The 15,136-nt window shown below is 41.6% G+C and overlaps 1 protein-coding gene across 5 annotated transcripts in view; it reads right to left on the bottom strand.

Annotated features, from left to right (window-relative positions):
• Positions 1 to 15,136, bottom strand: part of by (focal adhesion protein tensin) — a 272,729-nt gene that overhangs the window by 48,881 nt on the left and 208,712 nt on the right. For 4 of the 5 annotated variants that reach the window (XM_080282141.1, XM_080282143.1, XM_080282142.1 and 1 more), the window contains 3 exons: positions 11,249 to 11,372; positions 10,318 to 10,437; positions 8,611 to 8,805 (listed from right to left, as the gene is read on the bottom strand). In XM_080282141.1, coding sequence (XP_080138267.1) covers positions 8,611 to 8,805; positions 10,318 to 10,437; positions 11,249 to 11,372 — 439 coding nt within the window. The remainder of the gene's footprint in view (positions 1 to 8,610; positions 8,806 to 10,317; positions 10,438 to 11,248; positions 11,373 to 15,136) is intronic. The other variant, XM_080282144.1, reaches the window with a different exon arrangement.

The raw sequence follows: 15,136 nt of genomic DNA, 5'->3' as shown, positions 1-15,136 counted from the left end.
AGTGGACACTCAACGGCTGATGATGATGATATAAATATATATATATATATATATATATATATACAGTACATCCCTCTAATACGCGAGTATATGGGCGGCAGAGGACGTTGCATACTAGGAATTTGCATACTGTGAATACATAAACTTATGCGAAAAATTACATATAAGTGGCACCCCCCTTCATGGGTAACCCTTGAGATGCCTTTCAGACCTAAGTATTATACTATACAGGGAAACTATCTAAGACATATTACCTAAGATAAAGTAAACCAACAAGATTATGGCTTTACTAGGTAAATCAACAAAGATATGGCTTAACTAAACCAACAAGAATATGGCTATTTACCTTTACCCAAGAGGACAACAAGCATGATGGAGGTTAAGAAGAGGATCCGAGGCAGGATGAGGCACCTAGCGTGCATCTCCTGCATCACCCACCATACCACCCGACACACCACCTTCCTCACCACTTTCATCACCAGCACTTTTGACACTTTCACTAGCTAATGCACTCACTTCGTTCATAAACCTTTCGAAGTCTATTTCTGACACCTCAGACATCAAATCAGTCTCTTGATCCTCCTCAGGATATGACTCTTCTGATGTTGAAGGGAATGATTCTTCACTTTGTTCAAGCTGAAAGTAATGGATGATGAGAGTTTGCTTCTGTCTCTTTACTTCCTGGTTGTGCTTGTCGGTGTAGTAGCGGAAGGTTTTGTCCAGTGAAGACATCACCTCCTCCACTCGCAACTAAGAGCATTCAATGTCCTTGAATTCTTCCTTGAATTTATCAAGGGCACACAGTACCCGGCTGATCTCCACCATGGACATATCTTCACTCTCCATCACTGGTGTTGCTGGCTTTTCTGCTGCGATCTCCTGCTCTGCGTCGGCCTCGTCCACTCACTGCACGATTTCCTGGGGATCCTGCTCTGCTGCTGCCAAATGTAAACCCCTGATGTCCTCCAGCGAGACGGCCTGAAACCCGGGCACAGCTTGTGAAGTCGTGAAAGTGGCTGCCTCGGCAGTGGCCAGGGACTGAAAGCCACTTCCCGCTGCAATTCCACACAGGTGCAGTATGAGAAGGCGCCAAGCATGGTTAATTGTTGCAGTGGTTATATCTGCCCAAGAGGACAACAAGAGAGTGATGGCATCTTTGAGGCTGAATGACTGCCAAAAAGCCATAATAGTCTTCTCAGGAGTTGAAGTTGATTGTGCGGGTGCTGTGCGTGGTGAGGATGAAGCGGGTGAAGCAGGTGGCGAGTCCAAACCATCCTTGGTGTCCATGACATCGCTCCCGACTGTGTCCAAGTCAAGAATTGCCTGCAGTTCCTCATAGCTGTCTTGCTGCGGAGGTGATCGTAGAGGCATTGGTGGTATAGCTGCTTGACCATTGCAATCAACTCCTGGTCTAGCGGTTGGATGAGAAAGGTCGTTCTTGGGGGCAGAAAAATGATCTTGCATTCCTTGCTGAGGTCTGCTAGCCAGGTTGGATGACTTGGGGCACTGTTGAGGATGAGAAGCACCTTGAGAGGGATGCCAAGTTCCCGGGATTTTGCCTTGGCATCAGGGATAAAATGCCACAACAGCCACTCGGAAATGATGCTACTCGTCATCCAAACATTGGAGTTCATGTACCAGTATACCCCGCTGTCATCCATGCAGCACAGATTCTTGTAACATCTGGGGTGTGCTGCGGTATGCACCACAACAGGATGCATCTTGTGTGAGCCTGATAAGTTCACAGCGAACTTGACTGTTATCCTGCTCTTGTCGATTTTTCTGCCTTGGGCTTGGCGCTGGTGCTTACTAATATAAGTACACTTCGGCATAGCCTTGTAGTATAGGGCTGTTTCATCAATGTTATAAATTTGGTCCCTGCTGTAGGCGCCCTAGTCAATTATCCCCTTTAGGATGGCTGGATAATCCCTGGCCACCATTTCATCCGCTGATGCATGCTCCCCCGTGAGGCTAATGTGACGTAGCTCATTCCTCTTCAGAAAGCGGCAAAGCCATCCCACGGAGGCTTTAAATGGTGTCTTTACAGGAAGCTTCAGAGCTGCAGATTTGTAGAAAATCTTGGCCTGGTCCCTGATGTAGCACCTGTTCAGTGGAATTCCTTCCTTCTCCTTCCTCAGGATAAATGGTTGGTCAGCTTGCTTCTCCCGTCCAATGCCGCCATCCCATATGTCTTCAAAGTCTTCTTTATGGCCTCTGTATTAGCCCATATAGTTCGCACGGATGATTTTGCCTAGCCTAGTTCCTTGCCAATGGCCGTGTTACCCTTCCCACTCTCCTTCTTCCCAATGACTTGGATCTTCATGGCATGGGTGATGCACTTCTTCTTCCTGGAGGAGGGGGCAGACATCCTGGCTCACAAAAAAAATAGCCTCAGAGTACACGGGGACGTGCCTGGAACACCGAGTGTACACTCTGTGCATGTGTGTTTCCTTTGCTGGAACTCTCACCTCACCACCCTTCATGCGGTGCATATGGGCATCATGTGACGAGTGGGCAGCATCGACGTCACAAGGTGGGCGGAGTGTAAGTAATCGTTATTGTTTCTTGGGGGGGCAATGTCGCGTACTCGGGGTAACCCCAGATTTGGGCCACTCTTCGCTGCCCGTCTCGCTTACAAGGAGTTCAATTCGCGTACTAATAAAAAATACTATCCATCCATCCATCATCCAATCCTACATTGCCCCATGAGGAGCATAGGAGCCCAGGGTTAAGAAGTTGGTCCCGACATTTAAGATGAGAGTGACCAGCCTCACTCATCCCTGAGTGGCATTACATGAGCAATCAACCCCAACCACCCCTTGGATATAAACCTTCATAGGGTCAATCCGACTGGAGTGCAATAATTACCCACTAAACCACCAGATGCCAAAATTTGGTTATATGGTTACTACCCAGCGTAGTAAATGGCTTCCTGGTGTTCAGGAAACCATTTGGCTTGTCACTCAGTGTAGAGTCACCCACAGGCAGAAGGAAGAGGAAAGAATGAAGGAAAGAAAGACAGAAGAGGGAGTGTAAAGTCACCTGTAGGCAGAAGTACAAGGAAAGAATGAAGGAAAGAAAGACAGAAGAGGATGAAAGGAAAGAAGGATGGAGGAGAGGAAAGGGCAGACACCCAACAGCAGCACTACATCGAGTGAGTGGATGGTAACTAATATTGAAAAAGAATAAGTCCTCGCGTACAAGGGGGATTGTGTACTTGGAACTCACGTACTGTGGGGATGTACTGTACTGTATATATATATATATTGTGTGTGTGTGTGTGTGTGTGTGTGTGTGTGTGTGTGTGTGTGTGTGTGTGTGTGTGTGTGTGTGTGTGTTTGTGTGTGTGTGCATGTTTAAATATACTCCAGTCACACACAATGCACCATATATAAACTGCAAAACTTCTAGAATGTGAATCATGACTGATGGAACCCTAGAAAATGTAATTATGTGAAGTCATACAACAGAATGCAAAGTCTGACCGTAAACCCTGCCAAATGCAGCCTCAACAACTGCAACATACACCCCCCCTACAATACACAATAGTTGACCTAAGCTAGGAAGTAAGCAGGAGACTTATCCCAGCTGTGACATATGCTACATTGCTGTTGTGATGTAAGCTAGCCAACAAGTAGATGTATGCTTTAAGTGTTGCCAGGCGAATCTACAGGAGACTCATTTGGGAAGAAAAACATTTTCATTTTATCTGGCTATGGGTACAAAATGGGTATTTCAGAATACAACAATGGTGTTTAGTTGTATACTGGTAACTGGAAGGTGGTTATGGGGGGGTTATGTCTTGGGCTAAAGGATCAAAAAAGGGACTTTGGACTTAAGGCTAGGACAGAATTAAAAAGTTCTTTTATATATACCGCATGAAAAACTTAAAACAAAACAGGTGGTAGAGGCAAAATTAGCACAGATTCCACGTGTCCAGGCAAAAAAGGCAATACCAAGTACTGTACCCTAAATGAAATGAAAATGGACTCTGATTGCATTGCACGTTATTCATACACCATCCCTGATTGCTGAAACCACCCACATGGTTAGTTTTTTCTCATTCTTTTATTCATTTACACTGCTTAAACGTAACTGTCTTAAGTCTGCTTTAACTCTATTAAATGGTTATGCTCTCAGGATGCACATTTGTAGTCTACCTGAGGTCAAAGAAGGTTTATAGTAGGCAAGTTGTAGTTAGGCAGGAAGACTGGTTAACATATAAGATTTTTATACAGTAACAGACTAGAGATCTGCAGGGACGTCAAACCCTATGTTAACAATTTACCTGTGCATACAGGGGGTCTGCAATATATATATATATATATATATATATATATATATATATATATATATATAAGTACTGTACATTCGTCAATGACAAATTTATGCCTCCATACAAAGTACAGACTACAGTGCTGTGCATACGTTACAGAAATTACTAACACTGATAAAGCTGATGAACTACTAAGAAACACTATACACATGAAGTAACATTAAACTACTGTTTCAGTAATGTAAATACTGTGTCAGTACAGTATGAAGGCGCTCAATAAAAACCTTAATATAAATCCTATGATAAAACATTGACCTAGTAAGTAATCGATGGATTGGGCCACACTAGAATTCTCAAAAATGATTTATGAACTGTTGTACTGAACTTAGAGACCTCCCAGTATCAACTTTAATGAACTAACACTTTTTAAACACTGTAAATATTTTTCATAATTATTTTTTCTTAAAAACGTACTTGACCAATTTCAATCATGCTACAAGGTTTAGCGATTTATTTGAATCCACATCCTATAACAATTTTAGATACATCCATCAGAAATAAAAATGGTACCCCAGGACAATTGGTATCTGGTCCAAAAAACCATTTTACGGTTAAAGGTTTCTTCATAATAATCCTAACCCACTTAAAAGCCAGGTTTTTTAAGGGGATATGAATCAGATGAAAAAAGGAAGCACCAGATATGATGTTACTTATTTCTGTCTAACAAGAGGTAAGTTAAAAGAACATGCCACACATGCTGGGCAGTGGAAGTGCCATATTCATATATTATACTGTATTTATTCCTGCCCTACTGATTTAAATATAAAGTTGAGAGAGATCAGATATATGTGGTAAGTACTTTTGTTAAGGTAATGGTTTCCCTCAGATACACAAGGCCATTTTCACAACCATCCCAAATGCTGTCTTCAACAGCCTACACAGCTCTGGACATGTTTTGGTTCTCACAGCTGTCCCCAACCAGCCTTCAGAGGCCTACATTTGGAGGCTGTGTTCAAGCTGTCCCCAATAAATAATGGACTATTCTTGGGGAAGGGTTGGGGCTCCCCAACAGGTGAACCTGAATAAAAAAGGATACAAGAATCATTGTCTAATGCATTTTTAAAATCAATGTTTCCAAATCAGATGCCTGTTGTAATATTGCTGAGATAATTGTACATCCTGTACAGAAAATACCTCAGACTCATAAACTTTTAGGACACAATAATTTACCCAAATACAAGGCAACTTCGTTTCGTTTTGTTTCTTTTTGTTTTTGAAGGCTCCAACATGCTTGCATACGTCAGCCTTGGTTTTCTAATGGCGGTTCTCCAAGCTGCTCAATCTATGGCAGCCTCCCTGTTCAGTCCCTTAACCCTGAGGTCACACTTAATGACCTCGACCCATGTCTTTTTCAATCCACCCCTCGCAACTCCACCCCCAGTATTAACCCTTCTCACTTTCTTCATCCAATTATCATCCCTCAACCTCTCCACATGCCCAAACCACCTCAATCTACCTCTCCTCATCGCAACACCAATACATCCCAGTCCCATCCTACCTCTCACCTCTTCCATCGTAAACCCAGCCCCCCCAGGCCTTGCCCGCAGGGATGCGTTGCATATCCACCTAATCACTGTCATTTCTGTACATATGAGCCTGCGAATATCCTCTTCCTTTACTGCCCGGGCCTCACTACCATACAGTGTTACACTCCTAACATACTTAACACGCAAGGAGAGCTCTCTCGATGTCAGGAGAGGCATCAGCTCCCTGAACTTCTTCCAACCACTTCTCACCCTTGCCACAGAGCTAACTCCAGCCCCACATCCAACACATAACATGTCTCCCAGATAACAAAACTCTTCCACACACTCAAGAGACTCATCAGGAAGTTCAATCCTTTCATGCTTGACTCTCCCTGACATGCTGCACACATAAAATCAGAGCAGTCTACCTCTAATACCACCACATCTCTTATGCACCCACTTATCACAAACACTGCACAAGATGGAATTACTTCCCATGCCCTTGTGGCAAACTGAACATGACCACTCTCCCTCTTCTTTGACAGTACTGCCACTAACCCTAGATATCATCACTTTCGTTTTAGCTGTATTTACTCATAAGCCCTTGTGGCTCATACCATCTCTCCATCTCCTAAATCTTTCCTTCGTCTTCCTTTCATTCTCTGTAATCAACACCAAATCATCGGCATACAACATCTCCCACATAAGTCTATTTCTGAAGTCACGTGAGAGGGCTTCAAGTACCATGATAAACAACAAGGGACTCAAAACTGACCCCTGATGCACACCAACATTCATGGAAAACTCATCACTCAAATTTCCATTCACTCCTACCCGGGTGCAAGCACCCACATACATGGCCATAACCACCCTAACCAGCCACTCCTCCATCCCAAGCTTTCTCACTGCCCACTTCACCACCTCTCTAGGGACTCTATCAAAGGCCTTCTCCAAATCAACAAACACAAAGTACAGTTCCCTTTTCTGTCCTATATATTTTTCCTGAAGCTGTCAAACAATGAATATGGCATTAGTGGTCCCCCTGCCAGGTATAAACTCAAACTGCACCTCATCAATATTCACTCTTTCTCTAATCATACCTCCTAGAACTCTCTCCATTACCTTCATTATCTGATCTAAAAGCTTTATAACTCTATAATTTCCTCTTTCCAGGGCATCACCCTTCCCCTATGTACACATTTACAATTACACTCCTCAGCCAATCATCTGGGACAACACATTCATATATAATCATATTTATCAGGTCAGTGACTAACCTCACTCTTGTATCTCCTGAGGTTTCAACATTTCGGCAGTCAACCCAGACACATCTGCTGCCTTCCCCACCTGCACCCTGCCTATTGCCTCACTCACAGTAGCAGCACCAATCAAAGGCCAAGGGCCAAACATTGGACCTGCTGACTCCAAACCTTCCTTGTCACAGTCAAACTCCTCATTCAACAACTGGCTATAATGCTGTCTCCATGCATCTTTAATATCCCCTCTGTTCACCACTACCCTTCCATCATCATTCTTCACACACTGCATATTGCAGTTTATTTTGCAGCCTGCTGGAGGCTCAACAACAAACAAACCCAATACAAAGTTAAGAACAGAAGAGTCATAACAACATTAATCAGAAGTGAATTATTGTGTGCATATATTTCTTATACAGTACATGGCACCTCACAACCTCCTGTACCAGCACCCCATCACCCGAGGCCCCCTCCCAGCACTGTTACCAGAGAAAATAATGGATGCTCTAACTTCACAAATTCCTAGGTGTTGCATGAGAAAAGTCCCAAGTTTTACTACTAAAACTCAAGCGTTCTAAGTTTATGTTCCTTGCCAATGTACATATCACTGGTATATAGCTTCATGATTATTGGTTCTACTGCCATGCTGGGTATTGTGTAAATTGTAATTATATTATCGCTTTTGATCCATTCAACCTGGTCAAGTAAAAATTACTTCACACTGTAATTGTACCAATAACATACAGAACTCTTCCTTGCCCTATACTGGAAAAGAAGATGAGCAAATAATGTTCTATGGAGTAAATACTTTGAGAAACTAACTCTTGACTTAGTGAATGATGGGTGTGATGCAACCTTACTGACTGTTTACTGAACTTATAAGGCATGCCCAATGGTTAGTTAGCCACTGAATTATACACTCTAGATCAACTGGAATATATTTTCCTTTCCTATGGATGAGCCTTGAGGAGGCTACCAACATCTAAAAGATGCTTGACCTCAAACATAAGAAGCAACCACAACCATGTCTCCTTGATTCATGTCAATTTTATTCAACACATATATACTTTAAAAAAAATCTTTAAAAGAGTCCAATCTCCAAGAGGTAAGTGGAAGTACAGTATTCCAACATGCAATACCACAGAGGGGAGTAAGCTGGTAGTTTACCATAACCAAACTGGGCTGCAGTACCCTAGTCTTGGGTCTCCACACTTCAAATGGGGCACCATAGGACTGACTGCAGCTATTTCACTATATAAAGCACCTTCTAGGATCAGATCAATGATCATGCAAACTGAGAAAATGGTGCACATTATCTTAGGGACACAAATGCTTTATATCTAGTCATTCAATGCCAGCCTTCCTTATGGCTGCATCACTGTACTGTACACACATTTCGTCTAATACTATACAGAACATAACGAAGCTCAAATCAAATCAAAGCAACTTCTCAGCTTGCTATATAAAACAGTCAAGACACCTGATACTACACTAACATGGACAATCATGGTAATTGCTACTGTGCACCAACTGGACTGATCCCTCAGCTAACCTGTGATGTTTGAGCCGACTGAACTGATTGTGATGCGGCAGAAGTAGTGTTGCCAGCGGTGGTAGTGGTAATGGTGGTGGTGCTGGGGTGTGGCGGTGAAGAGGTAGTGGTGGTGGAGGTAGTAGGGGGATGGTGTGGGGGGGTACCCAGACTGGCTAAGGTGGCAGTCAGAGCATCGAGCGAATCCTGTCTCTCCTGTTGAGCACCGAGGGAGGGGTCGGAAGGAGGCATGCGAGTTAAGGTCAGCCAGACACAAAGGCTACTCAATTCATTACAGCCTGGGCAGATTTTATATTCGATTAAGCTCAATAACTACATGAATTTTAATCACAAAGGTAAATTTTTAAAACTATCAATTATGCTAAAATTGTGGCCAACAGGCAACTAATGATAACAAGCAGAATGATGCAAAAAGACATTGGTTGTTCTTCACACTATGCTTAGAAACTCATTAAGTAGCCTTAATGTTCTGGTTATCATAAAAGCGGATGGTATTATACCTTAGTCAGTAGTTAAAATAAAAACTAAATTCATATCAAGTCTCACAGCAAAAATGTTAATGAGCTTGGCAGATTAAAGTGAAAGTTGTCATGGAAACATAAAGCAAGGAAACTAAAAACAGAAGGTGCATTGTCAACGATGTTAAGAACTTTTAAGAGTAATAAGTATTTTGCATATCATAATAATTGAGTAACAATTCAGTTATAAGACTCAGGTTTCATTCTCAAGTAAGCTAAGTGTGAGAGGCTCAGATATCTGAAGTAGATGAGATTTGTAAAATTGGACAGTCAACATGCAGTGCCAATCAGTGACTACCTATGTGCTATAAGAGTACTCTTCTTTTTACAAGCTGTGTGTGCTTTATCTATGAAATGATTTTTTCACAAGTGTCACTATATGTGACAAAACCACTCATACATATTCAGTAGTAGTCAACAGAAAGTTAAATTATCAGAAAGAAATAATTTCATTGCTGAATTAAATTTGACAAAATATAATTTTTAGAAATCTGTACTCAGTAGACTGTTGTTGCCATGAACATGGGACAATATTACCATTCAAAACTCATATGCTTTTAATATAAAGTTACAAATGTTACAGCTACTAAACATAACTGAAAATTCTTGCATATGCTTTAATTAGTCTGTAAACCAAAACTTTCCAATGAAGATGTTATGAGTTAATTTTATTCCAAGGCAATATATGTTTTCCAATCACGTACAGAGCTTTGCATAACACCCTCATGTGGGGACATGCAAGCATATCAGTGTGTCAATATTTTCTTTTATTAATAAAAGCATAAAAACCCAAATGTACAAACATACATACACATTCACAAGCATATGTGCACACATGTACTATGCAGTCAGGGGCATCAGTTCATTTCCAACATTTCTATTTCTCATTGTCATCTATTGGTTCACTTCCTAAACCAACACAGATGATTGTTTCTCAGCCTTTAGATGACTCTTTGATATGATGCATCAATGACAAAACTAATGAACATGCCCTAAGTGTCAAGTAAAAGCAGTGGAATACAGTGTTATGAGAATATATGACACTGACTGTACATACAAACACTCATACCCTCACAGTAGTGAAGAAACACAAAGGTTTCATATAACTGTGACAATACGCAGGTAAATACAGTACCACACTACCCAGATGCCATACTACCTCATCAGGTCACATACAAACACTACAGACCTGACTGGAAGAGGCCACAGTGGTGAGGAGGCCATCGGCAACACTGGATGAGGCATAGGAAGAGTAATTGATGTGGCCGTGAGGCGACGTCTGCAGCTGACTCAAGGCTGCTGACGAGTCCTGGTGCAGGCATTTTAATGTAACAAAAGCATGAAATAATCAAAGGTTTAATATATATATTTCATTTTCAGGGTTTCTGGTTAAGTGTTGCATAAATGTTGCAGTGTAATAGTGGCAGTAGTAGTTTTATCCCCATGTTCATCTGTAACGTGAACACTGTAGACTGGAGGCTGAAACAATCCACCATCCTCCTTTTGGTGGATGGGAATGGGTGTTTGTATAACCAGGCATTTAAGCCAATCAGTTATATCAAGGCTACCACATGAAGGTATCCCTCTCCAGCATATGCTGTGTAATAAATGCTGTAAATGACTTAACAGGTCAAATGTATGGTACAGTAAATAATACTGGAGGGATACACCATTGTTTGTTCTCATACTACTGTCAGGAAGGTTAAAGATGTTTCTGAGATGCATCATGAGTGAAAAACAAGCAAGCAATGTATATACAGTATTAATTTTTGCACTCTGCTATCCAAGAAAACCCTGCGGGAAAACTATGAAACACTTTCACCACTACAGTATCAAGCATAAGATAAAAGAGCATTTGTGGGTAATATTACTTTATTAAAATTAAAAAGCTTATTATGGTACATGTTGAGGATCTACTGACAGTGTCAGCTAGCTAATATTTCTACCATTCTTCTCTTCTAATAAAGTATGAAATATGTACTGGATATTTTGGTCATAGCTGTACAACGGCAATTATTCTCCCACAGTACTGCAACCTAGTACAGGTACTCTATTATGGTAACAATCCCAGGAAAAGACCAGAAAATAAGGTAGCAATAGTTCAATTACACATTACTCACCACGGTGTCAACACCACGCGCAGTGTCGTGAGCTCTCTTCACGGCCATGAATGGTCGCTCACGGTCAGATGTATCAGAGTGTTTTCGGGGAAGACTTCGCTGCCCACTCATAGATGTATGATTTCTGCATGTCAGTGAGAAAAATGCCAATTATTAAACTAACAGATAATGGACTACAATGCATCTGATACTGAGAAAAAAAAAATGTAGAATAACTTGGTAGGAAAACTAGACACTGTAGTAGTACTAGTAGTAGTAGTAGTACTACAGTAGTAGTAGTAGTGCAATAGTAATAGTAATACATTGGTAGTAGTGATGCAGTAATACTACTAGTAGTAGTAGTAGTAACAGTAGTAAGGCAGTACAGTAGTAGTACAGGTATACCCCAGTTTAATGATGTAACTGGTCAGATAAAAACCCATCATTAGGCGGGGTAACATATATCAGGGTAGTTTAAACATGTAAAGTAATGGGATGGATATTTCAGCCTTGGGTTTCCCCCCCAACCAAGTCCAAAACCCACCAAATGAGCCCCAAAACAAGTTTAAAGCCAAGTTAAATGGCCTAACAGCTGTAAAGGAAGCTAACCTAAGCCTAACACCTGCAAATAACTCACAAAAAACTGACAAATAAAATCTGAAAATTGTCAAATATGTCTGGAAAAAAATCAAGCTTAGTAAACTGTACCTCTGGATAACAATGTTCACCCCACCTATGGCTAAAACACATTAATGTAAGTCTGAAAGCAGTTTACAGATCAACCTAAGCACATGATTTTGGTCTAAAATATAATCGAAATCAGTTAAAAAAAAGACAAAGTCCATCGTTAAACCAGGGTTTGGCCATCGTTAGGCTGGGTATGGTGGTATTTCTACCCCTATTGTTAAGCCGGGGTATCGCATCTAGGGGTATTGTATATTAAGGTATTACTGTAGTAGTAGTAGTAGTAACAGTAGTAGTAGTAGTAGTAACAGTAGTAGTAGTAGTAGTAACAGTAGTAGTAGTAGTAACAGTAGTAGCAGTAGTAGCAGTAGTATCAGTAGTAGTAGTATCAGTAGTGGTAGTAGTAATATTAGTAGTAGAGCAACTTGAGTCTGTCTGACCAAGCAGAATCAGTAAGTAATCACCCCTGCAGTGTTATTCCATGCAGTGAACTGATGTTCCCTTGTAGTGAATAGCACCTCGTCACAGCAAGGCACAAGGAAGAGTGCGAAGGTTTGGTTCCTGGATGGACACACATCATACCCAATTTACAGGGACACCACAGTAAGCTCCACATCACCTCATTATGTAGATGCTTTATATCACTGATATATTGGGGCATAAAGCTGACAATATACTGTGCAGATGGGATACACTATTGAGATTAGTTATTTCTGCAGCCCAGCACATTAAGAATTATAGTAATGTACATGAAAACAATGTACATGTATACAGTGGACTGTAGTTTACTGCTTTAATGAAAGCCTATTCATATAAATGAGATATATTTTACCTTTACACCAATCGTAAATTTCAACATGGGGAAGGAAACTGAAAAGGGCAGAATGGCCAGTGGAGTGCTGAATAATAATGAAAAAGATGGTTAGCAAGAAAGGAATGAGATATGGTTATGGGAGCTAGATTAATGATCTGGTACACTTAGAGATAACATATTTTTATGGGACATTTACAAGATCTGTTTACTGCATGCTTTGAGCATACAAAACATTGCACGGTCAATCTAGACTTATATGCACAAAAAGCCAAGTTGTTCTTTTCAGAGATTTTTTTTCCCCTCCTGCAAACTGGAGGAAATGTGATTCAAACAGCTGATATATTTTCTGTGGTGAAAAGATGTTTCTTATGCCATTAACAGACATGTTCAGCTGTAGCTCTGCCTGCCATATCTGGGCATATGCAGTTTAAATCAGCTACTTTTGTCAGACTGGTCTTTTGGGGGCCAATTTAATTAAATCTGACCCTTTTCTTCCTTCTTTGGTTCCAAGAGAATATGGTTGGTCCTTTTTTATATACACACTGAACTTGGTCCCTTTTAAATGAACTCTTTTTAGCCTACAAAGTTAAGACAGAATACATTTGAATAACTTGTCTGGGGTGCCGGGGTGAGCAGGTGGAGATCATCAGACGTGAAAGGATTGAACTTGCTGGTGAATCTCTTGAGTGTGTGGAAGAGTTTTGTTATTTGGGAGACATGTTGTGTGCTGGAGGTGGGGCTGGAGCTAGCTCTGTGGCTAGGGTGAGAAGTGGTTGGAAGAAGTTCAGGGAGCTCTTGCCTCTCCTGACATTGAGAGGGCTCTCCCTACGTGCTAAGGGGTCTTTGTATGCAGCATGTGTTAGGAGTGTAATGCTGTATGGCAGTGAGACCTGGGCAGTGAAGGAGGAAGACATTCGCCGGCTCAGACGTACAGAAATGACAATGATTAGGTGGATGTGCAGTGCGTCCCTGCGTCCAAGGCCTGGAGGGGCTGGGTTTACAATGGAAGAGTTGAGAGGTAGGATGGGACTGGAGTGTATTGGTGTTGTGATGAGGAGAGGTAGATTGAGGTGGTTTGGACATGTGGAGAGGATGGTGGATGATAATTGGGTGAGGAAGGTGAGAAGTGTTAATATTGGGGGTGGGGTTATGAGGGGTAGACCGAGAAAGACATGGGACGAGGTCATTAAGTGTGACCTTAGGGTTAAGGGACTGAACAGGGAGGCTGCAATGGATCGTGCAGCGTGGAGAGCCGCCATTAGGTGACCAAGGCCGACACATGCAAGCATGTTGGAGCCTTTAAAAACGAAACGAAAACGAAACGCTACTATCTCGGAAAAACCTGGAAAATGCAGATGTTTTTGTGCACTTGCCATTTAAACTGCACATAATATAAACCTACTCCTACTCCTAAGCAACATCAAGGGTGAACAGGTCTGATTTACTTATATAAACTGTATATGTTAAAGCTCATTAGATGTTTTCACAATTGTAGCTGTAGGTCAGCATTATTTAGAGGGACCTAAGTTTTTTGGTTTAGTTTATATCATTTGATAAGTTAATGTTCTTTAACTGATCTATGTTGTTAAGCCCCGTCCACATAAGTGGTCATGTGGCATGCTCTGTTGGGCGTCCTGTTGCCCAACTCGTGTTGGTGACGCCCATAATGTCAACGCTTGCCAGATAGAAAAGGAGAGGCATGAATACCAACACTGCAGTAGTTCAAGACACTGTGATGTGGAGCATGCTGGCACTATGTTGTGCCAAAAAGAAAAAGAATAAGAAAAACAAGATGTGGTGCATGCTATGACTGTCTCGATTTGAATTTCAACTTGCACTTCTTAAGTTCTTGTCCTGGTATTGCTTGTTTTTCACCTTCCAGACACATGGGTGCCTCTTCAGCAGTTCTATAAAATGTAGGGTGTTGTTCCATGACCATTCAGTACAGTAACTGTACTTTCTTCTGCTACTGTGTTGTGCTGGAGATCAAAAAGGGCAGTAACAATACAATTCCTCTCCACAGAAGCCATACGACTACTGCAAAGGCATTGCTGCATCGCAATGCACGTTGTCATCATGAAATGCCCCTCAGCCGGATTTGCCAGAAGTGTGCGGCACAGACCTTCCACAGCACAAAAACCTGAGTTGGGCAACATGATGCATAACAGAGTGCGTAACATGAGTCCTAGTGTCCTAGTGTGGACGGGACTTTAGACAGGCCTGGAGTACTGATCCATGCTGCTTGTAGGGGTCTGCAGCCCCAAGTCTAATTTGCCACTTAACAGAGTTACAAGTGACCTTTTAAGAATCAGTGAGAACATTTGCATATGTGGAAGCATGCATGAAAAAGTTTGAGAGGAATGAGACAATGTTTTTGATTGGAGACATGAATGGAAAAGTGGGAAATGTGA

Source organism: Coenobita brevimanus, chromosome 92 (assembly GCF_032717465.1).
Source record: "Coenobita brevimanus isolate Jiangsu-jjx chromosome 92, ASM3271746v2, whole genome shotgun sequence".
Classification (NCBI taxonomy): domain Eukaryota; kingdom Metazoa; phylum Arthropoda; class Malacostraca; order Decapoda; family Coenobitidae; genus Coenobita; species Coenobita brevimanus.
Note: the sequence above shows the minus strand (reverse complement) of the source record. Positions and strands in the feature narration are given on the sequence as shown.